General features: G+C 36.0%; 3 protein-coding genes across 16 annotated transcripts in view; 2 read left to right on the top strand and 1 right to left on the bottom strand.

The window, feature by feature from the left end:
* LOC145684103 (xaa-Pro aminopeptidase ApepP-like) overlaps window positions 1-14,610 on the top strand; it is a 75,479-nt gene extending 60,869 nt beyond the window's left edge. The window contains exons 11-14 of the mRNA XM_081755994.1: window positions 8,762-8,803; window positions 9,153-9,229; window positions 11,603-11,698; window positions 13,952-14,610. Coding sequence (XP_081612120.1) covers window positions 8,762-8,803; window positions 9,153-9,229; window positions 11,603-11,698; window positions 13,952-14,083 — 347 coding nt within the window. The 3' untranslated portion in view covers window positions 14,084-14,610. The remainder of the gene's footprint in view (window positions 1-8,761; window positions 8,804-9,152; window positions 9,230-11,602; window positions 11,699-13,951) is intronic.
* Window positions 1-26,708, bottom strand: part of LOC145684106 (uncharacterized) — a 510,020-nt gene that overhangs the window by 174,392 nt on the left and 308,920 nt on the right. The window lies entirely within an intron of this gene.
* Window positions 20,353-26,708, top strand: part of LOC145683602 (xaa-Pro aminopeptidase ApepP-like) — a 96,733-nt gene continuing 90,377 nt past the window's right edge. The window contains exons 1-2 of the mRNA XM_081754942.1: window positions 20,353-20,411; window positions 23,748-24,004. Of these exons, the coding sequence (XP_081611068.1) occupies window positions 20,357-20,411; window positions 23,748-24,004 (312 nt within the window). The 5' untranslated portion in view covers window positions 20,353-20,356. The remainder of the gene's footprint in view (window positions 20,412-23,747; window positions 24,005-26,708) is intronic.

Below are 26,708 nucleotides of genomic sequence, written 5' to 3'. Positions count from 1 at the left end.
CGTACAAATTGAGATGTCCCCCCTCCCCAAACGGCCTTTGGTTTGACAAAGAAAGACTTCACATTCCGTGTTTTCTCTCACTCAGTGACAATTATTTTCTTACGAAACAGAAAATGCGCTGCCCTGTGAGTTCAGGCAGAAACCATTCCTACTGAACACTGGTCGCCAGCTCTAAATTTCTAGTCGCCAAATTCTAGTCGAAAATTTGTACGCTGAGCTATAACATGATGATTAACTATAATACGTTTGGATCGGGACTCCCTCCCAAAAATCTAGGGGTAGCCCGGTAGATGTTTGGGGCTACCCCTAGATTTTTGGGGTTTCTACCAGCCTAGTATGTGATAAGTGGCCGTAACTTGAGGAGGGAGAGGGCAAATGCTTCCCCAAGGAAGCTCCCCGCCGTTCCAGGGGACCCATTTTAAGACAACATTTTCTTACTCCGTATACGATACTAACATGAAATTATAAATGATGCATCGAATATGTCCACTATATTATATAAACAAAACAACACATAAAAGGTAAATAAAACAAAAATGAGTCGTGGGCCCATTTCAATAAAAAAAGTTTCTATTAGAGGCCCTAGAAGTAATGTTTATTTGCATGGCTTTGATATTTGTCAATATTGCCCCCTTAATTCATTTGTCATGTATGGAACGGGATCAAAGGTGTAACTAACGACCCGGGCCCATAAAGAGTAAGAGAAAGATGGAAAGAGGGACCCCAAGATTAGAGAAACAACTTTTTTCTAGGAGCACCAAATACGCGTATTAATGCTTACCCCCCTCCCAAGAAAACAATCTAAGTTATGGCGCTGGATAAATGGATGCAGGTGTAGAATACATAAACATAAAAACAGTAATTTATGATTAAGATGAATGACTGCGTGTGAAAGAGGACTGTACTACTAATTTTTAAAAATTATAGAACGTTTACTGTATGTAGGAAACGATGGTAGTGTCCTATTTTATGAGTTGGAATTTGCAAAATTTACGAAAGAAATATGTAATATATTTCTCTGGTTCTCTAGGATTACGGGGGACCAAAACCGCGTAAAAACACAATGTTTATAGGTGGAATGAGTTCATGTTGCGGAAAGATAATTGATATTGATATGTGAGTAATTTGTGAACTGAGTAGACTGGAAATGTCATGTGCTGAATGGAAAATTTTGCAATTACTATTTGCTATTAATTAGAATGGACAAATATAACGTGCATTGCGGCGTTCTAACCCGACTTCGCTTGCTAGCGCTCGCTCGGCAATATTTATTTATTTAATTATTTATTGACACAAGTCATGGCCATTACCGGCATCTATGGCCTTAAGCACGTCAGGTTGGAGGGATGACATCCTCTGCGAGCACGGGGGAGGGATCACGGTACGGGGGAGGGATATAAGTAACGGATAAGGAAAGAAGCGGCCTGAGGCCTGTAAATTAGATACCATCCCCGCATTTATCTGGTGTGAATGAGGAAATCCCTGGAAAAACCTCATTTAGGATAGCTAGCCTGAAAAAGCTGTTACACCTTTTCGACCGACGGACCCTGCCGGAAATCGAGCCCAGGACCAAAGGCGAGAGCATTAGCGACTACCCATGCTCAGCAATACTGTCTGAAACTCTTTAGTTAGTGGTATGTTTGGCTTTAGGTTGATTAACCTCAAAAACATTTAAGAAATCAACAATGATTTTCAACAATAAATGCTTTCTCCCAGTAATCCAACATATGGCTAGTTTTCAAAGCACATACTGAGAAAAAAAAATTGTAGGTAGCGTACTCCAAATGGTAGGTTACATGCGTAATTCCTGTAGTTTTTGGACTTAACGTACAGCAAACGTATAACTGAAAACGCATGTTTTATAATATTATAATACTTACTTTCCGTATAAGTGTTCCATCTATACGTACTTTCCGTATGAAACAATATAGGCGGTCAGGATCTCACATACAAATCCACGCAGAATGTCCATAGTAGAATAGAATGTAACATAGGTGATATACGGAAAACTGTTAGATGTCAGACATCCTGCAATGGCATGATGTAACATCTAAGGGCAGTGTGCATGCAGCATACGCTACATACTGATTTCTGTAGTAAGCAAGAGGATTTTGTATATTTGTACAATATACCGCTGTCCGGAGAACGGATTTTTTTAGTGTGCAGTTCATAAGCAAGGGCGCCCATGTTGTGGTTTCCAAGGGGGGCAAGTATAAGCGACGTTTCAAATATAGTTTCAAATTTTGCTGTAAGTAATGTAAAAATTCTATTGGGTTTTCAGTATTCCCAAGTACAACTTCCTCTTAGGAGGCGAGCGCCCCACCTTTCCCCTCTTGATGGGCGCTCTTGTTCATAAGTAATGCAGTTAGACTATGTGGGTGCTGAACCTGTGGGTTCAGTATTTCTTGATAAATCCATTAAATGTTGTGCGTGTAATCCACAACGCACACAGATATAGGCGGGAATTCCTGTCACTTAAGGACCTCCCCATTTTAAGGCAGTAATAAATGAGAAAATTGTCGATAAGTGATTCGCCTACTTTGATTTTGCGAATAGTTGGTACTATGTGCGACTTTGTCCATGCGGCGTCTAGGGTATGGTCGACGTCGATAAGCTAATAAAACGAAATACTTCAAAAGTTGAAACGTAAACGTAAACCTCCTGTAGCTTAGGTATAGGCTGCATAATTACTTTATTACATCAGTGTTAATGTGCATCCTTAAATTGGGATAGAGCAGTTTCCGCAGTTCAGATCAATATGAAATGAAATCTTTGAGTTTTACGTCCCACGGTTATGCCGGTGAGGCTAAAGGAGACGGTTCAGATCAATAATACGTGGACAAATTCGTATTAGTTTGAAACCCACATTTCTCGATGAAAAGTGTCATCACGCCTTCTAGACTGTACATGTGTTGGCGCATATCAGTGATCCACCAGGATCAGGTAAAATTCAAGGGCACCACAAGAGATAATTGTTCAAAAATTACATTTTTTTAAAAAAAAATGATGGGTGCACACTTAGTAGTAGTAATAGTAGTAATGATAGTATAGTAGTAATAAGGCAGTAGTAGTAGAGTAGTAGTGCTGCCACGAGACGAGACACGAGACAGAACCCTTTTAGACGAGACACGAGACGAGACAGACTCCTTGTCCCGCCTCGAAAACGAGACGAGACGGGACGTCTCGTGAAATGTCTCGTCTCGTCTCGTGTCTCGAAAATGGAAACGCTGGCGGGAATGGCCAAGAACGAAATTGCCAGTCGTCATATAGATTGCAAAAGGAAAATCCCCTTTGTAAGAAAACATGTTGAAAAGCCTTCATAGAAAAGTGTCCTCTGTCTATTGAATGAAACAATCGTGATACATGAGCTTCCAGGAATATCATCCTTAATGTCTTGTCCCCAATTCCCCTTGCTGTAAACTGAGGAATTCTCATTTTTTTAATTTCTGGCTGGAATGATGACAAACAAAATCAAAGACAGGGAAGATTTTCACAAGTTCAAGAAACCGAACTACCACCACCATCTATTCAATTTGAAAACTGGATAAGGTCTACACTCATTGCAGGCTGTAGTTGAAAGTTCTGGCTGAAATGGCGGAAGAGAACAGAACATACTACACTTGTCTTTATTCTCTGGTGTCGATATTCTTTTTGCTATATGAACCGAAATTAACCGAAAACGGCAATTGAAGTATGTCGTATTGCAACTAAAATTTTGTCTTCTCTCTCTCTCTCTCTCACACACATACACACACACACACACACACATATATATATATATATATATATATATATACATAAAAACACACTTTTACCATTTTACCAATCGTTCGCTTATTATACTGCAGTCATGTTGTAAAATTCACCTCTTCGTTTGGAAGGCGGTCGAAGGACAAAGAAAGCAGATATTATCGACGAACCCTTCAAATTGTTTGCTTTCAGCAAATTTATGATACTAACAATAACACTTTAAGTGAAGAGGTTTTACAGGGGGACCTTCGTTTTGTTACGCGGAAATGTTTGATCTGACCAGAGTGCGAAATTGCCCTCTGCTTCCATGTTGAGAGGAGAGGAATACTTCCCTTTCCTAGTGAATAATTTTCATTAGGACCTAAATTATCTTCAGAAATGGTTTCTTACAGAGTGTAAAGAACATTTGGTATAATATTCATGGAACTCCGTTGAAAGCAGAAAATATAATGAGAATGATCAAAATTCGAACATTGAAGAACATAATTAACAGAAAAAAATAAGATACATAAACCATAATTTTAAACCTACTATAAAATGTATATCCTATATTTTTACTAATTCCTTACTCCCATGAAAGTATCCTGGGGAGGATATTCTCTCCAATTTTTTCAGACTGAAATCCTTTTATCCCGTACGATTTTACCCCCTGACACAATACGAAAAAACAAACGCTGTTAAAATCCATACACATGACCCTTCCGGGATTCAACCCGGAACCTTCAAGCCGATGGTCTATCACCGCAGACCGCTCGGCTTGGTATGAAGATGTACGTTGTATGATTGCGAATATATCACGACAATATAAGAAACTTTAATCCAAAATGGCCACCCAAAAATCAACTTTCTTTAGACCACTAGCTAATCTGGGTGTACTGTCATGAGTTTGTTACACTAACGGGGCAACCACCATATAGTGGCACACACCCCGCGGTTATGGAAACAGATTTGTACCATGGAGGTGAAGACTGGCTCCAAACATTCTTTGGTCCGATGTGTCGTTCAGCTCCCATCACTATGGCACCTTAAGTAGAGCTTACTGTGCAGTAACATATAAAATTTCAATCAAATACTTTCCATTACTCAATAAAATTATTTGGTTTCGAGCTTTTTTAAAAAAAAATTGCAACAAATCTAAACATGCTAAAATCGAAAGTAGTTTTTGGATTGGTATGGAAACCTAAAGGCTGGAATATATGAAATCAAAGTGTACACATATATCTATCTCTCTATTTATCTATATATCTTTCCATCTCTCTCTCTCTCTCTCTCTCTATATATATATATATATATATATATATATATATATATATATATATATATATATATATATATATATATATATATATATATATATCAGCAAGTGGGCTGATAGTATACGATAGTGTCGTGGATGGTGACACCTTTACATCGAAATTTGCTTGTCGTGTAAACATTATTTGGCATTAGTGTCTTCATCTTCGACGTACCTATGAGCAATTTACTGTATATTCGTGTATTGAAACTGGTGAAACAAATTTCAAAATGTTAAAAAAAAAAAAAAAAGGCAAGGGTCGAGAAGCCTCAGACAACTAACAACAGAGATATATTATGTTGTAAACTATTTGTCCTTGTCTTGTGAGCTTATTTGAATTTATTTTTAAGACCTTTAGGCAACTTTGGCCCACCCCGAATGGATGATGATGATGGGAAAATTAGTGGAATGAAGAAAGTGGTAGGATACTAGACAACTTCGAGAAAACACACACATTCGAAAAATGAAATGAAATGAAATGAAATCTTTGAGTTTTACGTCCCACATTTTTGCCGGTTAGGCTAAAGGAGACGGTGATGATGAGTAATGAATAAAATGGTGGAATGAAGAACATGGGAGGAAACGGGAGAACCCCAACAAAACCCACGCACACGGTGTTTGTCCACCACAAAGTTCACTTGGCGGGGGCTGGGATCGAACACGAGACCCCAAGCACCAGAGGTGAACGCTCTACCACTGAGCTACCGCGGCCCCCACACACATTCGATGTTTGTCCACCACAAAGCTCATATGGCACTAACCGAGATCGAACCGACTACCACATACACCAGAGGTGAAGGCTTCACGGTGTAGCTACCGTGACATTTCTTGTCTTTGTGTTCTGGGTAATACTTGTAACTTAGTTGTATCTTGATTAGCATGGTGCAGCCTGCTACATTTTACTTTCATTCCCATGGTATGCTGCTATATTTTTTACGAGACAAGACAAGACAAAACGAGACAAACGAGACGAGACGAGACGGGAGAGAACCTCCCGAGACGAGACATGAGACGGGACGAACACATTTTTTTGAGACTAGACGAGACATGCTTTCCACGAGACGGGACGAGACAGCCTGAAGTCTCGTCTCGTCTCGTCTCGTGGCAATGCTATAGAGTAGTAGTTTACTAGTAGCCAGGCCCGCAACCAGAGGGGGGCCAGGTCCCTCTAAACTTTTTGTGGCCCCTCCAGACTTGAATACAAAATTTTATTATTAATACAAAAAACAATTTTGATATTTATAAGATAATTTTAAAGACTTGGCCCCCCGTAACAGATTCACGGTCCTCCCAAACCTTTGTAGCTGGTTTCGGCCCTGGTAGTTGCAATGATAGTATAATAATAGGCTAATAGCAGTAGTAGTAGTAGTAGTATAGTAAGGCAGTAATGGTAGTAATTGAGTAGTAGTAGTAATAATAGTATACTAGTAGTAGTAGAGTAGCAGTAGTTCGGGTTAGGTTAGGGTAGGTTCAGGCAGCGAAATAGTCATATTTCAAGTCCCTTGTACATTATGTTGCAGCCCTGGAATAACGCATTTATGGAGAGTTTCATAGAATTAAAGCAACATCTTATTGCTGTATCTATGTTCACAGATGACTTACATATTCTGCGCCTTCATAAATAAATTCCCTAAATATTTGTCTTTTGTTCTGAATTAACACCTTTTACCTGTAAATTGTAATTTTAAAAATGTCCACGTATTCTTAATCCCGTTTCTGCCACTCCAAAACACTTACTAAACCTACAAGAGTTCATTTGGTGCTAAAATAAATTGATATATTATGAATGTCAGTACACTTATAAAATAGAACATAACTGAGGAAACCTGAAATTTCAATCTTGATACACGTATCAGTGCGCAACATGAAATGAGATTTTTAAAAAAATCCCGGCGTTCTTCCCGCCTTTGATGGGACAAGCCGCAATTATTTACGCATTATTCAGTGCATTTTTTGTGTATAATCTTGTTCGTTTGTTGAATGTAAAACGCAACTCACACAACCGCTGTAACATAATGTTTTTTTATTGCCCACCAGTACACGAACAAATTCCAGGTATGTCTTAAATTATAATCCACCTTGGCATATTATCTCAGCAGTAATACTGTAAACAGAGCTGCCTTGCTTATGGATACACTGCACATTAAGTGCTCCAGGGTAGTGACGACATTAAGTGACGTCATGTCCTGTTGCTGTGGTTATGTCAACTTAAGAACTCCCATGGTTCGACATCTTTCTTAATGAACTAGTGTATCACTTCAATATTATTTATAGAAAAAATATTCTTCAAATCATTATGAAATTGAGGAGGTATCACTAAACGACTTTAATAGTGTTTCGAAGACAAATTTATAGACAAATCAAACTTTAAAACTGTAATTAATACTATATATCACATATATTATTCCCAACTGAAGGCAAGACCGGAGACCAACGTAATTTGTTTTTTAAAAATAAAAATTTGAAACTGATGTTTTCTTCATGTTAGTTAGGATCGTCACGAAAGTGGTCTAACACTTATAACCACTATTAGTAATTAGTAACACTATTATTAGCACTAACCAGAGGTAGCATATGCTGCATCAAACCAAATGAAAATAACACAAAACATTAATGACTATAGACGCCTCTTTATTATTATTATTATTATTATTATTATTATTATTATTATTATTATTATTATTATTATTATTATTATTATTATTATTATTGATCTCCTTGATACTGTAGAAGAATCTGATTTTACAATGCCATTTAGTGGAAAAATTGACAAATTATTTTAAAGTTCATCTGGAGACAAATTTAAACCATCATTATTTCTATTGACATTGTGTTTCTCTTACATGATCATAATGTCTTTAGTACAAGGAACACTAGTTCAAAATGTATATTACTGACAGGTAAAGCGAAAATATTTTGCATTATTTTGAACAAGTTTGGCATATTTGTTTTCTTGGAACATAATTTAAAATCCATAATTTACAATAGTTATTATCCTTTTTTCAAACTTCAAAACTGAGAATCATTGAATAATTTATTTCCATAGAAACTAGCTTTCAGTTTCATTCCCATTTTTGTCAAATCACGAATTATAAACATTGTATGTGCTATGCGATAATACAAGCGTAACAATAAGAAAAACAAATCTAGCTTTTTGTTTAATAAAGTTTTAATCATTGTAAATAATTTAAAACAACTGACAAAAAATATATGGATACAAAAATAGCACAGATTATTAACTACAGGAAATTTAATATTTAATCCTACAGACCCAAGGATGTTATAAAATAGAGGATCTGGCTATAGAACAAAATTGTGAAGCCGAACGTCCAGTTTCCCCACCCTTACTCTGCCCGCTCCGACCAAAAAGATCGCAGTGTTTTGAGCCAATATTCATGGTGGAAACGAGCGTATAAAATCACATGTGCCGATGCTTTTTTTTTTTTTTTTGGCTTCATTGAGTTAATAGGATGAAGATACATATGGGCAGATTCTATATTTCATAATATCCTTGCATAGACCTGCAGAAAATATATTTCAAATCCGAGCGTTACCAGTGGCGCCCAAATATCTGGCTAACCTAACCACCTACTGGTTCAGAAAGGCATGGTAAGCGCTGAATATTTCAATTATTCTCGTTGTCTATAAGTTAATTATTATTATTAAACCAGTGATTTTATTTCAAATAGTAAAACATTCGTTTCCTTAATATTTCAGCTTTCGATACTATCTACCGTGTAAATTTCTTTGGTTCTCAAGGTATGTAATATTTAATTATTTTAATAAACTCTATAGTGGTACTGGTGCTGATTATTAATACCATATCAAGTTGTTATCATTACATAACCTAATATAATACCTATAATATTTATACAGACATCGAAGATTGGTAGACAAATTTTAATATCATTAATCAAAGAATGTATTGTTCTGCAAAATGAATGCTAATTCTGAATACATTTTTGCTTGATTTTTTATTTATTAATCACAATTCCATACCTAATCTTTGAATGTTCTTTACACTTAAAACAATAAATTGAATTTATTGTGTATCATATTAGTGTTTGAAACGTCAAGCTTTTAATATATAAAAATCAATTCCTTTCAGAACCAGGATACTACAGGGACTACGAGTGGGGTATTCGCTTGGAAAATATAGTACAAGTCGTGGATCTGAATAAAACGGTAATCACTCCGTTATAATAGTTATGTTCCTATGTTAAGTTTTAGTTATTACTTCGAAGAACTTATTTGAATTAATAATAGTCAAACCCAAAATATTATGTTTTATATATATGTATGTAAATACTTTTTAACTTTATAATTAAATGACTGACTTCCGATAGCCAAATGGCTAGCACTGTGCTTCCTAAGTGAGCGGAGCGTCCGGTCTCCAATGCGGAAACGTAGTCGATGTCTTGTTTAAGTTATATGTATTGTCTCATCTTAATCTTCCCTGATATTATCTGTTGGTTACAGGAACATGACCTCGTGTACATAAATAAAAGTACAGCAAAATCTATCTGAATAAATCCTCTTTAAGATAACCACTCCCATCACGGTCGCGATCGGCAAGAGAGATTGCCGCCGTCGACGGTGACAGGCCGCAGGTAGGCAGCCGGCATCCGTCCGCGCCAGCACGACGATCTACTTGTTCAAAGTTATCAACCTTTTGACGAGGCGCCAAGGGGTCGAAAATCGTAAAAAAAAAATGCCCTTTGCCGACTCTTTACCGACTGTTGCCGACCGTTAGAGTCGGCAAAACAGTCGGAAAGGCCTCTTCCCGACCCTCTACCGACCCCTTATGCCGGCTTCGTTTCGACGGCGGCGCCGGCGCATTTACTGCGCCTTTACGACTGTTTGCCGGCTGTTCGGCAATGTAACTTTCCAACGACGGCGCCGGCGCATTTAATGCTCATTTCCGGCTGTTTTCCGACTGTTCGGAAAGGCAACCATTCGACGGCAGCGCCGGCGCATTTTATGCACCTTTTCTACTGTTTGCCGACTGCTCGGAAAGGCTATTTTCCAATCAGTCGCTGTTTGCCGCCTTGAAATGTGAGCCTTGAAATGTGAACCAAGCATTTCTTCACACCATTCCACACGCATGCGCTTCTGCTGTTCAGTCAAAGTGTGAGGCACCCAAAGAGATGAAACCTTCCTGAGCTGAAGATGACCATGAAGAATTTTTGTTACTGCTGGCGATCCAATGTTCACTGTAGATTCAATGTCCTTGAAAGTTGTTCGAGGATTTTCTCGAATCATTTGTTCCACAGCGGCAATGTTTTCATCTGACACAGCTGTTGCCGGACATCCAGCTCTCTCTTCATCTTTAAGCGATGTCCGGCCTCTTCTGAATTCACCAAACTACCGAAAAATTGTAGCACGGGAAAGAACAAGGTCCAAAATATCCCCTGCAAACGGTCAAGGCTTTGTGTCTCGTTCAAACCACTTTTGAAATCGTAAAGGATCATTGCCTGAAAATGTTCCCTTTCGAGCTCCATTCTAGACAGCCGAATACTGCTCACATCAACAAACAAGTGAAGGCGATACGGCCACGCCGATAAGCGAGACGAGTTGAAACTTGCTTCGCTTCTTTGCTCTGGATACCACTACCGAACGCAATTGTCGGAATTCAAATACTGTGCCACAACAATGCGTATCTCCAAACTTTCGAAGTGACTCTCGTAGTAACATGTCCCACTTGTACTTGGACAGCAAATAACTCTACCCGCCACAAGAGCGAGCGTGTATTATCGTGTAAAATGAATGATCGAGCCAGTAGCAAGTCAGGTCTGATTCCGTACATCTTTTTTCGCATTTTTTTACAATTTACTATAACATATTGGAGGAAGACTGTGTCCACATGGAACTCGGTCTATAATTATGATTCGTTGGTTAGGATGCGCAGAGATAATCATTTACTTCACCCCTGATTGCGATTGTCGATTGCTTTGAGTTTTTCTGATGATGAACTTCTGCACTCATTTGACTCTGATTTTAACTCTGATTCAAAATCTCGAATCCACTCCTTATCAACAACGATTATTATTCGAAATAGAAATGCTAGACATTGTGTAAATTTCTGTTGGAGTTTTACATGTAAACATTTGATTTTAATATTTATTTCTTTACTGACATGATATCCTAGATATTACAGCTTCTATTTCAAACACTTCTCACTGCGTAACGGTGTACACTACAGAGCTCATAAGAACACGTCATGCTACCTCAAGAACTCAGCTACTACTGACAAAAGTTCACTGCGATTGCATAATCTACTTCTCAGTGTTGTCATCGTGTACATTACTTTTGAAATGACCTTCGTATGAAATATGATAAAAATGACTCTGACCTTCTGACCAGTTAATTTTCTTTATTCTTTTATGTTTACAAATTTGAAATACCTCTGTCCTTTTCCGTGATATGCATGCTTTTCTCGCGCAAGTCACAATTATTCCCATTAACTATTCGACTAAACAATTTTGTTCAGCAGTATCGTGCTTTTTCTTATTTTTGTTATTATTATCGTGATTTAATTAAATTTTAATTTATTTCCAGCTTCCTAATGGACAAAGATTGCTAGGATTTGAAGCAGTGACGCTTGTTCCTTACGAGCCTAAACTTATAAAAGTTGATATGTTGTCAAGCCAGCAGGTGAGAATTTAACGTTATTTCAATACAATTTATAGATGTATATGGATAATCTTGCTGAACAACTTAATTCTTTGATAAAACTTTATGCATTTGAATTCAGGTAATATATTTTTTTTTAAGTAAGATTCTTAATACTCATATATGGGACTCTTTTGATTTAAAAGTAACAAGCCAAGACTAGATGAGTTGATAAGTAACTAGTAACAAATGATGTGAATTAAAATTTGTTAATTTATGTTAGATTGTTAGAAGTTTCAAGTAGAGATCTTCCAATGAACACAAATTTACAGTAGAGTTGTTCGAATTAAAAGCTAAAAATGTGTTTCAAATTTACAGTTTTTCGTTCAAACTAGACAATATTTATGATTTAAAAAAATAGCGTATTGTTACATTGTGAAACAAAGATCTTATACAATAGAGGATCTGCCCTTACAACAAAATCTTGAAGCCATACGTCACAGTTTCACCACCTCTACTCTGCCCACTCCATTCAATAGGATCGCAATGTTTTGAGCCAACAATCATGGCGGAAACGAAAGTAGCCAATCAGACGATGGCGGAAATGAGAGTAGCCAATCAGACGTGTCTATGTTTGTTTGTTTTTTTTTTGGGGGGGGGGCTTCATCGATTTAATAGGTTGAAGATACATATGGGCAGATTCTCTATTTATAACATGCTTGTTGTGAAAGCAACAGTCAATTCCTATTATTTCGAATCCGTATATGTTTTATCATGAGTACGAGGCAGCCTTAGTAGACATGTCCTCTATTACATTGAAGTTTTGTTAGAAGATGAGTAAATTGAATTGAACACTGAATTGTTTGGACTAGGTAAAAGCATTTTCATTCTGTGAAGAATACTTAATATTGGGGCTGATTCATAATCCGGTTGACTGCGAGTCACGCATTCGAGAACACTGAGCTCGCTTGTTTGATATCTCCGATTCTGACTATATTACTTCGTGTACTTGCCGAAGTCAATAAATATAGAGCCTTACTTACACATTGCTCACTGGCTACTTCGGACCGTCCTGAATGGCGACAACAAATATATTATCTGTTTGGCAGTGGATTAATTAGATTTCCTCTTTCTAAAGAACCTAGGAATTATCTTTTTCTTACATACCAATTTTGGGAACGGCGTGCTCAGGACATAATGAAATCCAGGCCAGTTGCCAAACTAGTGACAAAAGAGACATACATTTTGTACAGTGCGCGCTGAAGTAAATGGATTTTTTTTTTTTTTTTTTTTTTTTTACATTGTGATACATCTTGATATGAATATCGTAAGCTCTGAAAGAAGCTTAGAGATCTTAAGATAAAATATGTTTAAAGTGAGCAAAAATGGACTTGATATTCCTGTACAGTGAACGCGCCAATGATACAATACAAGATATTACAGTAAAACGAGAACAAGGAAGCAGGACGCTGGGCAGAAACTGCAGGAATCAAGAAGGATGAATGTAATGAAGGATAGAAGAAAGGAACGAATTCCGAATTCAACAGTTGGAGTAGAAGAAAAAGAAAGAACTGAGGAATTGGAAATTAAATCGTAACCAAAAAAGATCCAACTAAAGATGAAAGAAGTAGCAAAGAAAGAAGAAAACGTAATTAAGAACAATTAAAGGTAAAAGGATAATGTAAAAAGGAAAAGCGTAACAAAGAAGAATCAACAAAAGGCAATAGGAGTAGTGAGAAAGGAAACAGAACCAAGGTAATATAAAAGAAGTAGCAAAAACGCTAAGGAAAAATCCAACGAAATAGGCGTAAAGAAGAATGAACAAAAGATGAAAGGGAAAGTCAAATCGACAAAAGACGTATCGAAATATGAAATTAGTCGCCAAGAAGAGAAAAAGCGTAGTAGTCCTATAGGATATTATAAGATGAAAGGATTAGTCAAGAAGAAAAGGAGATGGAAATACACAAACACTAACAAGTTAGTAGAAATGAAAGGAAATAAGGAGTGCAACAAAGAAGAAGTGAAAGGATCTTCGAATGTTGCATAGCGTAAGTACTATTCCAAAAATTTTAAGAAGAGATGCGGTTTAAAAAGATATTATAAAGCCAGAAACTATGAAGAAACGAATTTGTTTCAATCGTATCTATAAGCTTTCACCCTCGTAGAATTTAAAAGGTCAGCACAAGGAAGGATGTTATACCTAAGTAAGATGTTATCAATTAAAAAAATGGAAATACACAGGTGCCAATACTGATAAATTTGTAACATTTTTTTTTTTTTTTTTTTTTTTTACAGATAGTGTGGCTTAATGAATACAACACCAGAATTCGTTCCGAGGTAGGATCAGAGCTTGAAAGGAAGGGAGAAACTAGAGCCCTCTCATGGCTGAATTCAAAAACTGAGAACTTTACAGTTTCTTGTCTGTGAATAATTTAAATGATCACGAAATAGAAGACTTAAGATCTTTCATCAGTTAGTTTAATTTACGCCTATTAAAACACCTGTACCTTTTTGAAATCCATTTATTCTCTTTTTATCAGCCATAAGCCAACTCTCATGCGAGGTTTTCCACTTCTATCATGGCTGAGGTTTCAGGTCGAATTCGGTTTTCAGGTATTGGTATTGGTATTGGGCATTAAGACAACGGTACTCTGAGACCGAGAACTCTCACACCTTTAACAAATCATAGAGATTCACTTTAATTCATATGACTAAACTCCTTGTGAGTCTTATTCCATACAGTTTTGCGTAAACGCAACCTAAAATGTGTAGTTAATTTGCGATAGTTGATACAGCACTTACAGTTATTTGTTCCAGCGTTTGCGATGCAGAAAATTATGCGAAGCCTGGTACCGAATGAGGCCTTCTGACTTGTTTATATTTATACAATTATTCTGTTTCTTTCTGTAAAAGATTGTGTATGAAACGAATGGAAATAAAACCGTCTTCTGAACTGTAAACAGTGATTTATTATATTATTTCAAACAGACAGAGGTATGCCTGTCATTGTTCGCAAAACCGTGTGATAGTTCAAATGTGTAGTTTGTGTTTACGAAAGTAAAATGTAGTGGAGTACCCCTGTTTCCAGTTAAACGGAGCAACGTACGAACGTAAAATTATTCATAGAACTTAGTTAAACGTGAAGGGAAGGTCACAGCATGCTGCGCCAGGCATATGCAAACAATTCTGCATCAAAAACGTGAATGTACACTTCGTATAGACACTTCTGTGACGGTTGGCACAGACTGAAAAAAACGTACAACAGCCAGTAAGGGCCATGACGTCATACACCGATGAAAACATCCAGAAAGTGTGTCAACTCTTGACCGAAAATCGTCGACTGTCCATTCAAATGTTGGCGGAGGCCACGGCATTGTCGTATAGGATTCTAACCGAAAATTTGAGTAAGTGTACATTATATACGTATTGAGTGTCTCACGCCTTGACCGCATCAATAACTAAATAGGATGGAGCTTAACGAAGACTTTATCGACAGGGTGGATAATGACCCCACTTTCCCTACACGGTTTACTCCCGATTCGTCGTGGCGTCTGAAGTAAGATCCAACATCGAAAATTCAAAGCATTAAGTACAATTCATAACCGTCGCCCAACAGTTCCTGATACGTAAGGTGATTGTTGTTCTCTATCACATATTCTATTCACTAGATCTGGTCCCTGGTGATTATTTTCTTTCCCTTCTTTTTGAGAAACACTATAACCTATATTTAAATATTTAAATTTGTGTAACCTCCGTTTAACAGATGCATCTCATTTATAGACAAATTACCATAAACCATAGGTGCCCATTATTAAGAGATATCAGTGTATATGTACCTATCTAAAGGTATGGGTTGTGTCTATGTCCCTCACTCATAACATAGAAGTACGCGTACCGATTTAAATTATTCTTTTCTGTTTGAATGTGTATTCCTTTGCGGTGCTTCGGTATATATACTTCATTAGAATCTGACAATTAAAAAATGAAATGAAATCTTTAAGTTTTACGTCCTATTTCATGCCGGCTAGTCTAAAGGAGACGGTGATGATGAGAAATAAATGAACTGGTAGAACGAAGAAAGTAGTAGGAAACGTGAAAACCCTAAGAAAACCCACTTTCGTGGTGTTTGTCAACCACAAAGCTCAATTGGCGCCAGCTGGGATTGAACCTAGGACCCCATGCACTAGAAGTGAACACTCTACCACTGAACCACCGCGGCCCTTAGAATTTGACAATTATCTTTGAAGCTGGACCATGAAATTCTTCAACGATTGACAATGTTAATATCGTAATCAACTTTTTGTACACGTGTAATTGGAACATTGACATATTTCATTGTCTGCATGTTCAAATATACCTTAACATAGATGTATTGAAAATATTTCTTTTTCAGTTTCAAAGAATAAACTTTCTAGCAAGTTCCATATAAATTATACCAGGATCTGACTGGAGTCTTTGCAGTTAGACTATGGAATCTCTCAACAACTGATAGTGTTAATTCCATGTGTATATTCACATATAATTCCATAACGCGTAGATCAATTGAATCGCTGATTTGAGAAATGCCAAAAGTCAATAACGTCAATAATGCCGTAAGTCAATGATTTGTGACGTTTCTCAACTCAGGGACACTTGTTGCAGCTCGGTATTGCACGTATTATTAGCGTGACTTCTGGCATATCACAAGCCAGCGGTGTAGCTATCTTTGAAGATTCAAAGCTGCATGTAAACTAATTTTCGGCATATGGCTGACTTATGACGTTTTTCAGATCAGCGATTCAATTTAAAATATATTTTGTAATGCATATTTTGTAGATGGGGCTATTTTAGAGGAAGTTTGTCCCCTGCCTTTGGTTTAGCGACCCTAACTGAACTATTAAGTTTATAGTGCAAAGCCATACAATTTAATGCTATACAAAATTACCTTGTACATTACAAGATATTAATTTGTTCAGTTTGATACAGACACAAAATTATGTAGAATAAATAATAGTAATAATTTTTTTCTGCTTTCAAGCCCATTATTATTTTCTTTTTAGAGCTTCTATTATTTTGGTCTTTTAAGTACTTTTCCTGAAGTCAGTATTTATTACCTTTTTTCAGTTTTTATGATCTGATAGCTGTCGACAAGAGAGACGGGTTGATACGTGGCCATAGTTTTTCTATAAGACTTCTCATACTAATGCTCTAAAAGTAGAAAATAGTAAAAGCGCTAATATAACCAAACAATAATAATAACACAACTCTTAAAAGCAGAAAATAAGTAATTATTTTCTATAAAATAATTTTGAAGTCTGTGCCAAGCCATGCAAATTAATGCCCTTTAAAATTGCCTTGTATAAACATAGTTTGGACATCTAAAAGGTCTTTACCTAATTGAGCATAATTTTATGAAGAATTAATTTAACAATGCTATTCCTCAGATAGAGTAAAATATATGTATTCTACTAAATTTTATATAAAGAAAGAATGTAAAGAAACTTTATTATGTAAGTGTAAAGGACTAAGTTTACACCTGAATGAAAAATACACCAAATTAAATAAGGAGATCAGAGAGGGGTATACTGAAGCCTAACGTTTCGAAACTGATCTTATATTTCGCAAGAAACTATGCTTGTAAGTCTTAGTCTGCAAAAACCAAGTGCACTCCGAAATACGTACCGTTTTGATCTAAAGTCCACACACTTTTTGTGAGGAGATTTATTATACACTGCGGCTAACAACCGAAACGGTAAAACTAATAATAAGAAACGAACTGGGCCTAAGAAAAGTTTCTTGTCGCTGCGTTCTACGAATGCTTAATTAAGATTAAAGAGAGACAAGGATTTGATTCCAAATTTGACACGCTTCAGAAAAGAAGAATGAAATTTCTTGTTCAACATAGAAACATAAAGGTAGTTAATGCAGTGAAAACACACAGGTCGAATCGAAAGAGAAGATGCTGTACGCTATCTTATTCCGGGATTCCCAAAAAGTGATATTTTCCCACCCTGTTCTGAAAGATCGTACAATTGCTGACAAGTATTTTCGTACGCTTTTGGATACTGGAGTTTTGTCAAAATGAAAACGACCGCAAACGACAATTTCATCCTCCACATGGACAATGCACCGCCACATAGTGCTAATGTTGTGACCTCATTCTTGGTTGACCACAGTATGAAACTTTTATACCGACCCTACTCACCATATTTAGCCCCGAGTGACTTCTGGTTGTTCGCAAACCTCAAGGATTCTCTTCCTGGGTTACTTTGCCAGTAGATCATCCCTTGTAAATTCTATTTTCCAATATCTGAAACATACCCTCAAAGATGACTGCCACATGCTACAGAAAATGGACAAGGTGATGGCAACTGTGTATCAATCAAGAGAGAGAGTTGGTTGAGAAATAGGCACAAGATAGTTCCCTGTATTTCCTTGTTCTTGGCAATTAGAACGAAACCACGTACTTTCGGTGTGCACTTCATACACAGTGCCTCAATAGAAAAGTTGGATATATACCTACTTACACATTCCAAGAGAGAATAAGCATTCCAAGAGTACGTTTCAGAGAAACAAAAATATTTTTTAAGTACCCTATGTTATTTACTTATGGAAAATAGAAACAGCAAGAAGGAAAACTAACTTGCATGACTACGTATAAAAAATACGAAAAAAGTAAAAATACAGCTAAAATTCATGTCAGAAAAGAAGTTGGGTAAGTGGCAGCACTCACTTTCTTTTTGGGCTTAATAGGCGAATTTCCAAAATTGTGTCTACTTGACAGTTTTAGGTGTCCAAGTTAAATGAGTTGAACCCATACTATTTGTACGTAGGTGAAACTATGTGTTTAAAATTCAAAATACGAAGGCAGCGTGATCAAAAGACTTTAGCGGTAAGGAAAGCGGTACTGTAAAATATTATAAAGAAGGAAAATCAATTCGTGATATTGGGAAAATAGTAAATAGGCCACACTCCACAGTTCACGACATTAATAGACGTTTTAAATCAACAAAAGCAGTAGAATATAAACCAAAGAAGGGTAGACCTAGAGTTTTTCCAAAGTCAGACGAGCGATGGATTGTAATACAGGTTAATAAAAACCCCAACGCAAGTGCTCCTAAACTGCCAAACAAGTATCAGAACACAGACAGGTAGCCAGACCAAAAATGTAGAGGGGAGATAGAAGTTAGGGGGGGGGCGATCCAACCATATTATAGTTCATCATCATATTATAGTTCATTTGCAAGGCTATCGTGAAAATTTTAGGGAGGCCAGTAAAAATTTAAAGGGAGCGGCTCCCCTAGAGCCCCATGGATACATCTTAATAAAAGTGTGCATCTTAATAAAAGTGAGTATCCCGAAACGATAAGATTGGTTTTAAGAAGAAGAAATTTACATGGAGAGAGTAGCCAGAGAATTCCGAGAACGTAATCTACGATCCACTGTGAAACATGGACGTGGCTCCGTAATGGTTTGGGGCTGGCCCAGGTAAACTTTGTGTAATCGATGGAATTGTGAACTAAACAATGCATTTAAACATTCTGAAGCAAAATTTGATACAAAGTGGTGAAACATCGGGAATAAAAAAGACCTTGCAGTCTTACCAAAATAACGATCCGAAGCACAAAGCACTCAATGTGCATTTGTGGCTAGTGTATAATTGTCCGCATATGCTAGAAACATCTCCGCAATCTCCTGATACTAATGGTATTGACCACTTATGGACTCATTTGGAAAACCAGTTTTTTTTTTTTTTTAAATCATACTATTAAAGAAAGGAAGACTAGGAATCAGCACTTCAGACTGAATGGGCAAAAATTGATCCTTCCTTCTGCAAAAAACTTGTAAAATCCATGCCCGAAAGATTGAAAGCCATCGTGATAAATAAAGGATTGCCAACAAAATAATAAAAATTATCTAATAACATTCTAAAAATTTTGCTACAAATTAAATGTCCGACTTCCTTTTTGACATGGATTTACGCTTTCTCTTTTTGTATTTTTTACAATCATGAAATTGAGTTTTGTCATTGATGTTTCTATTTTCCATAAGTAAATAATATAGAGTAATTAAAATACATTTTTTTTTCCCTCTGAAGCATACTCTTGGGATGTTTATTCTCTCTTGGAATGTTTAAGTAGGTATATGTCCGACTTCTTTATTAAGCCAATGTAAGTTTGTTTACACGTCTCATAACATGGGAATAAAATTTCATTTGTATTGCTTCTTTAGATGTTGTTGATGATTACATCTGTTCGTACTTACCGTATCGTATTTACAAATAATATTACAGAGTTTGGATTAGCACACAGCCACAAATGTTTAACCACTTACAAAAGCTTTTTTTAAGAAAAAGAAACCGGTAACTTTGAAACTATAGAGTTTATGAATTAGAGTTACGCTTCACATAATTTCAATTATTTTTATGTTTTATTTTCAAACTATTTTACGTGCTTTCATAAATATTATGTACGGCCCTTGTGGAGCTACAAAATACAATTCGTTTACTATATTTATGTATGTGATGCAAATTTCTGGTGTATAGGTTCAATTTAAAAAGCAATGTTGATTTTCCCGTCATGTTATATAATTTGTTATAGCTTTTTAAACAATATAATTGTTGTTGAATGCTATAATTCAACAAGACACTGAAAGAAAATAATATAAGTGAAAAACATTTAGTTCACACCAAAAATTTTTCATTCGTGTTACTCATTATTTATGGTTGTGACTCCCATGTGGTTATCCTGGAATTTTGTTTTAAACACTGCCTTAAGTAGATATTATTTTATTATAATCTAAGGCTAATCGATTTTTGTCTCAAAATACAGCTATAAAGTGGTGGAAGTTAGTATAAAGGCAGGATAGGCAATCTTATTTGCTCTTAAGGAATGCAAGGCTCGCTACGTGTTCGCCAATCACCCTGACAGCAGTAATTACGCAAAACCCCACAATTTCACTGGAAGGACGTATGTACGAAATTCGGTTATCAGTTTTTGTGTCAATGTCTGGTGGAACAAAATTATTGAGTGAAGGAAGAGAAAAACATTAATGTTTACAACTGTTTAAGCATTAGATCGCAAGGAAATTAAACCGTGAAGTTCTGTATCAAGAAGCTGACTTAGCCAGGTAGCAATCCAGAATTCAATCTCATAGAAAATCTGGAAAATACTTGCAAGGCATTATTGATTGCAATTTCTTACAATTTCTGACTATAGCAGAACTACAAAGGTAGGTACAGAAAGAATAGACACTGTATTTCAACGATACAGATGGAAAACCTTGTCGCGAGGTTGCCACAGAGAATTTGCGAGTAATTAAGAACTATGTTAGTATTCCGATATTTTAAAATTCGGAAGAATAAACCACTATGTGTTTTCAAATTATATTCGGTTGTTTGTTTAAGGGTATTCGTTCAAATGAGAAACCACTGTTTGGGATTCACCAACAGCTGTTTCGAACGATACAAATTGCTTACCACGCATCTTAGTTTTCACATGTTGAAACAAAAAGAACTCATTGAATGATAAACCAGGTGAGTACAGGCAATGAATCATTAATCTAACACTTTTAATGGACAAAAACAATCAACAGTTTAGTGTAGTGAGTGGGAACTGGCGTTGTCGTGGTGAAGAACGATGCGACTGTTTGAGTTTTGTTTTGCATAATTTGTTGATTACCTCTGGCAAACAAATTGTTGTATATCACTCAACTAGTTCTTTGATATTCTACAGCTATGGTTGCACATGTCGGGTATAACCGAATAACAAGTAGTCATTTGTTTTACAGCATTCCTCGAGCGAACAATTTTTGTTAGGTGTGGACTCATTTTTAAATACCCAAACAGCAGATTACTGTTTAGTTTCCGGTTCGTATAAGTAGATCCATACTTAGTCCCCTATAACGATGTAGGAGACGATGTAATCAAATTTGCCTTATCTCGGTTGATATTCTTTAAAGCATTTCTATACACCAATTAACACGAACCTTTTTTTGAGATGCGATCAAATTGTGTGGGATCCAACGACTTGAAAGTTTCCGTGCGCTCAGGTGATCATGCAAAATCGTATGTATTGCTTTCATGTCAATGTGTAAGTATGCTTGAATCTCATGGTATCCCACATGCCAATCTCTCTTTATCGTTTCACGTACAGCACCAACATTCAGGCAACAACAGACGTGGATGGACGACCTTCACTAAATTCATCACCGAGAAAATTACAACCTCGCTGGATTTCAGAGAACTAATTGTACACAACCGTATTGGATGTTGCTTCATCCTCAAAACCCAATTGAATTAGCTTGATGAATTGTTTCATTCTTAAACTACATTTAATATAATTGCCCGAAAGTGTTCACCAGTAATTTGCATTTCCAATACAAAACAACTTCTTCAAACTATTGTGGAAAATAAACGAATCGACTTAAACAAACAAGCACAGATAATTTATGAAAATTTCTATTCTTCCGAATTCTATAATATCGGAACACTAGCGCCACTGTAATTAGTCTTTGGAGAAACTTTTCAAGCAACCCTCGTATTCTGTTTGTTATTATAATTCCCCTATTATGTGATGAAAGATTCATGAAAATAATGATGTTACAACATATTTGTGTTTACCTAGAGCCTTTATACAAATTTCCACCATTGTATACTGTTTATAAACCTGTAAATAAATCTTTATAATTTAATGAGTGATGAAAGTGTTGATATTATAACCTATCTCTCTACTCCAGAAGTAAAATAAGACGAAATTATTACTGTTAATCTAACATTAAAATCTTCACTGGAAAATAATAAATAAGTGTTTGAACATGCTTTGGATATTTTCTAGAACTTTTTTTTTTTTTTTTGTAATTATTTTGCATCTCAAAAACTGTTGAGAAACGTACCAAGATGTGCATGTGTCCAATGAGTGTACAGACAGAAACGGCTTTTAAACATAGCTAGGACGCTATACATATTATCAATAATCATTAAACAGCCTCGGATGACACTTATTCACTCTTTTAGATATGATTGGGCACCTGGCTAGGCTTGTACAAAAGTTTTCCTTTTGGGTATTTGGACATTATTTTTTTAAATTAACATTGCCGTAATATAATTGCAAATGGAAAATGTGGAGTGACTTTGAATCGAACCAGTAGTATCACGTACGTCAGGTACGCACTCTGCTACTTAAAAAAAAAAAAAAAAAAAAAACTATCTGACTTATTTTACTCTTTTTCAATTGTTAAGAACTACTGGACGCGACAGAGACATTTCGGAGATAAGCAGTGGCGTATTTACGATTTTGTTTCGGCGGCCTTTGCTAACTTTCGAGGGGAGGCTTTGCCTGGAAATATGAAAATTCTGCAAGATATTTCATTTACATTACTATAATAAGTAACATTTCGAGGGGGCTTAAGCCCGGAAGCCCCCTTAAATATGCCACTGGGGATAACTATAATTCCAAATATTTCCCACGGGAAATCGAACCCGGAGACAAGTGCACCACAGAGCTACTGAGCCACCGCTTCCTGTGAAGAAAAATGCAGCCACACGTAAAAACATAATCCACTCATTGCAACACTTTATCATGAATTTAGATAACTGTGAAGAAATGTATTTTAGTAATTTAATGTATATACCTTTAATTTCACGTCTTCCACCGTCTTCTATAAAAAGTCAGACGATGAGAATTGAATGGTACTGATTAAAAGAGTGGTAAGTGAGTAAAATAGCTTTATGTCTTGTACTTATAGGCGGCACTCGAATGAAGAGATTCATATATTCTATGAATCACTCGCCTATATCAGCAACAAAGCTCAGTGTTTGTGTACTCTATAATTTCATAGGGCTAAAGGTAGTCACTGTGTGTTTCAGCAATGTTTAGAATCAGTTCGTGATCATTGCTGGTAGTAAATGCTGTTATAACTATTTCATGTCAGGACACATTTTCGATTTAGGAACACGCAATACACGGTAGCAACACAGTTTTACCAGATGTTTCTGGAAAACAGTCTTAAGGATGTTGAAACACTGTTTTGTTTTTGCAGTGCTTATTTATTTTGATACCCAAATTTGTAGCATCCAACTAGTAATGAGGTTTATTGATATTATTTCTTCTAGTGTACTTATTAATAGAACAAACTTGGTCGTATGCTTCAAAATGCATTGAGTGCGAAGAAGAATTAAAGCAAGTTGAACGTGATGGTAAAGTAATATCGTTAATAAGAGGTGCTACTGGATCTTTTCGATGCAATGGTCGAAATTATTCTTTTTCTCCAGAAAGAGTTGATACAACTGAAAGATTGGCCAAGCTGAGACAACAACTTTGGAACCAAGGTTTAGAAGCGTACATAATTCCGTCCAGTGACGACCATCTGGTACGAACATAAAAGTTTTAACCGTTATATACAAGGTGTAGTATTAATAGTTGGAAGGTAAATTTTTAAATGTATAAAAAAAAACGCATTAAACGCAATATCAGATACTGAAACCTAATTTGATTGAAGTCAGCATCCATGTACTGGGAATCCAGCTGTATCTTTAGACCAATCATGAATATGCTTTAGCTCTAATGAATTGTACGTTAATCAAATATTATTTAAATAGTTTTTTGTTCGGTAATAAAATCAACTGTACAATATCGGTAATAAAATTCGCCCCCCCTCCAGAAGAGGAAACTTTCTTATTTTATATATATAAATAAAACCCATCCCAAAATTTGGAGCCCTTAATAGTAGCAGTATGACAACCCACCGCCCCTCCCAGAAGTCGGTCCTGGATTCGCCCCTGGTTTGCGAAGTGTTTTGCGATATATAGCGTTGCTGTATCTTTACAGATTTGGATCAATTGTTCAAAAACACCCACAAACCTGTGCTAGCATCTAAACTGTGTCAGGGTAGGACGAAGCCATCGGTATGTGCGTTAGAACGTTAGTTTGCTAATCCGATTATTTGTTCTCACGGTTGAAAGTAGTGTCAATGTTTATGTCTGCGTGAGTATATCAACAACAGTGGCTTTGTAAAGTTAACCCCATACCTGAAGAAATATTTTTTATGGTTTTTATTTTGTCATTTATGTTTTATTTTTCTCGGAAAATTAGTATCATAGTAAGTTATCTTTTCTGAATTAGGTTAAGTAAAAGTGTTGTCGTAATCACAGCTATCCATTAAAGTTATCTGAATATAATAAATGTTATTCAATAAGGGTTTGGCTCGAAAATAACTCTATATACTTTTATTATTTTGTATACTTATTAAACCCTTATAATTAAATAGTTAAAATTATGGGTTAACTTTACAATGATTGCTCCAGTTGATATCCTTACGCAGAGACGAAAAATTACACTATTAATTTTAACAAAAATGGGTCCAAATTTCCCTAACCCTAAGCTACCCCAACCCTATTATTATTATTATTATTATTATTATTATTATTATTATTATTATTATTATTATTATTATTATTATTATTATTATTACTATTATGAAGTATTCTGCCTTTCGGCAGGTCCTGGGACTACAGACTTTTTTTTTCAATTTTAGATTCAGGCCTGGAAATGTTTCTTCCACGTTTTTCGATCCTCAGTTTCCTCTTTTAACTCCCAATATTCTCTTCTGTTTCTCAAATCATCGATCAGTTGTGTTCTTCTTCTTCCTATTCCTCGCTTTCCTTCCATTTTTCCTTCTATGGCGGTATGAAGAAGACAATTTCTTCGCAAGACGTGTCCAATCCAATTGGCTTTCCCAGGAAGAATGCTGTCTAGAAGTGTCCTCTTCTCTCCTTCTGTTTTAAAACATCTTCGTTTGTTGCTCTTTTTGTCCATTTTATCTTCTTCATGTTTCTCCAACACCACATTTCGAAGCTCTCTAAATATTTTTTTTCTCTAACTCCCATAATGTCCAAGTCTCTGAGCCATATGGAGCATTGAACCCAACCCTACCCTACCCTATTTATTCCTACCTTACTCTACTTTACGTCAGTGTTTCTTTCAGAAATAATATTCCGGGAGGGCACACTCAGTATTCCGGGAGGGCACTGCTGATACTATTCTATTTATTATAATATTATAAACGTATTATGTTGCTCTGCTCCGGGTGGGGGGCTCTCAGAGCTCCAGAGCAGCAGTGCCCCCCCAAAAGAAAACAGGTCTGGAAGAAACACTGCTTTACATTGCCCCTACTTTACCCTTTAAAGCGGCCCTACTTATCGATGCGCAACTGGAGCGTGTATTGTAAAGTTTACCCAAAATTATTACAGTCATAATTACTTTTTTGTCATTTTTTATTTCTTCATTACTTTACTATCCCACTTCATTAGATCTTGTCTTCTGATTACATAGTGTTTAATCATTTGTATATTCTTTAAAACGTTAATTCATAGCATCACATTCTACAATAAAATTGAACTTATTGACACAATTCTTGTGTAACTTTCATTATTTCATATGAAAATTTTACTGTTTGTTCACTTATTATTTGCACAATATTTTAAAATTGCATAAGGTTATAGTAGATCATGTCCGCCATTTGCAAATAAGATTTTTCTTCACTTTGTCAATATGAATTTACAATTTAGTATTTTTATACTTGAAAACAACTGTTTATATGTTTTTAATTATATAATGTCTAAAAAAAATAGCTTCGCAGTGGATATGGGGATTATGGATAGTTTTTATTTTGAAGTTAAGATTGAGATATTCACTTTTCTCTTTGTGTATGTATTTATTATGTTATGCAAATATCCGACACAAACGGTAAAGAAGCTAGATTAACTTTCAACTCAGTAGAGACGTTGAACAATAGGGAATGGTCACGTTACATTATAATTCTTGTTGTGCTCAAAGGTCAGTTAGACCAAGGATGTTGTAAAATAGCGGATCTGCCCATACGTATCTTCATCAGGACTAGCTCGGGAGAGTAATGCTCCCGGAAGTAGAAACGAGAAAAACAGTTCTGATTGGCGCTATATGCTAGTAATGAAAGTCTTTTGGCGCGAGTTCAAACCCGGCCCGAGGAAAGTTTTTTTTACATTTTTTTTTTTACATTTTTATAACACTTATTAATTAAAATAATATGAAAATAA

Source organism: Thermobia domestica, chromosome 4 (assembly GCF_964235325.1).
Source record: "Thermobia domestica chromosome 4, izTheDome1.hap1.1, whole genome shotgun sequence".
Taxonomy (NCBI): domain Eukaryota; kingdom Metazoa; phylum Arthropoda; class Insecta; order Zygentoma; family Lepismatidae; genus Thermobia; species Thermobia domestica.
This window is presented reverse-complemented; position numbering and strand designations above follow the sequence as displayed.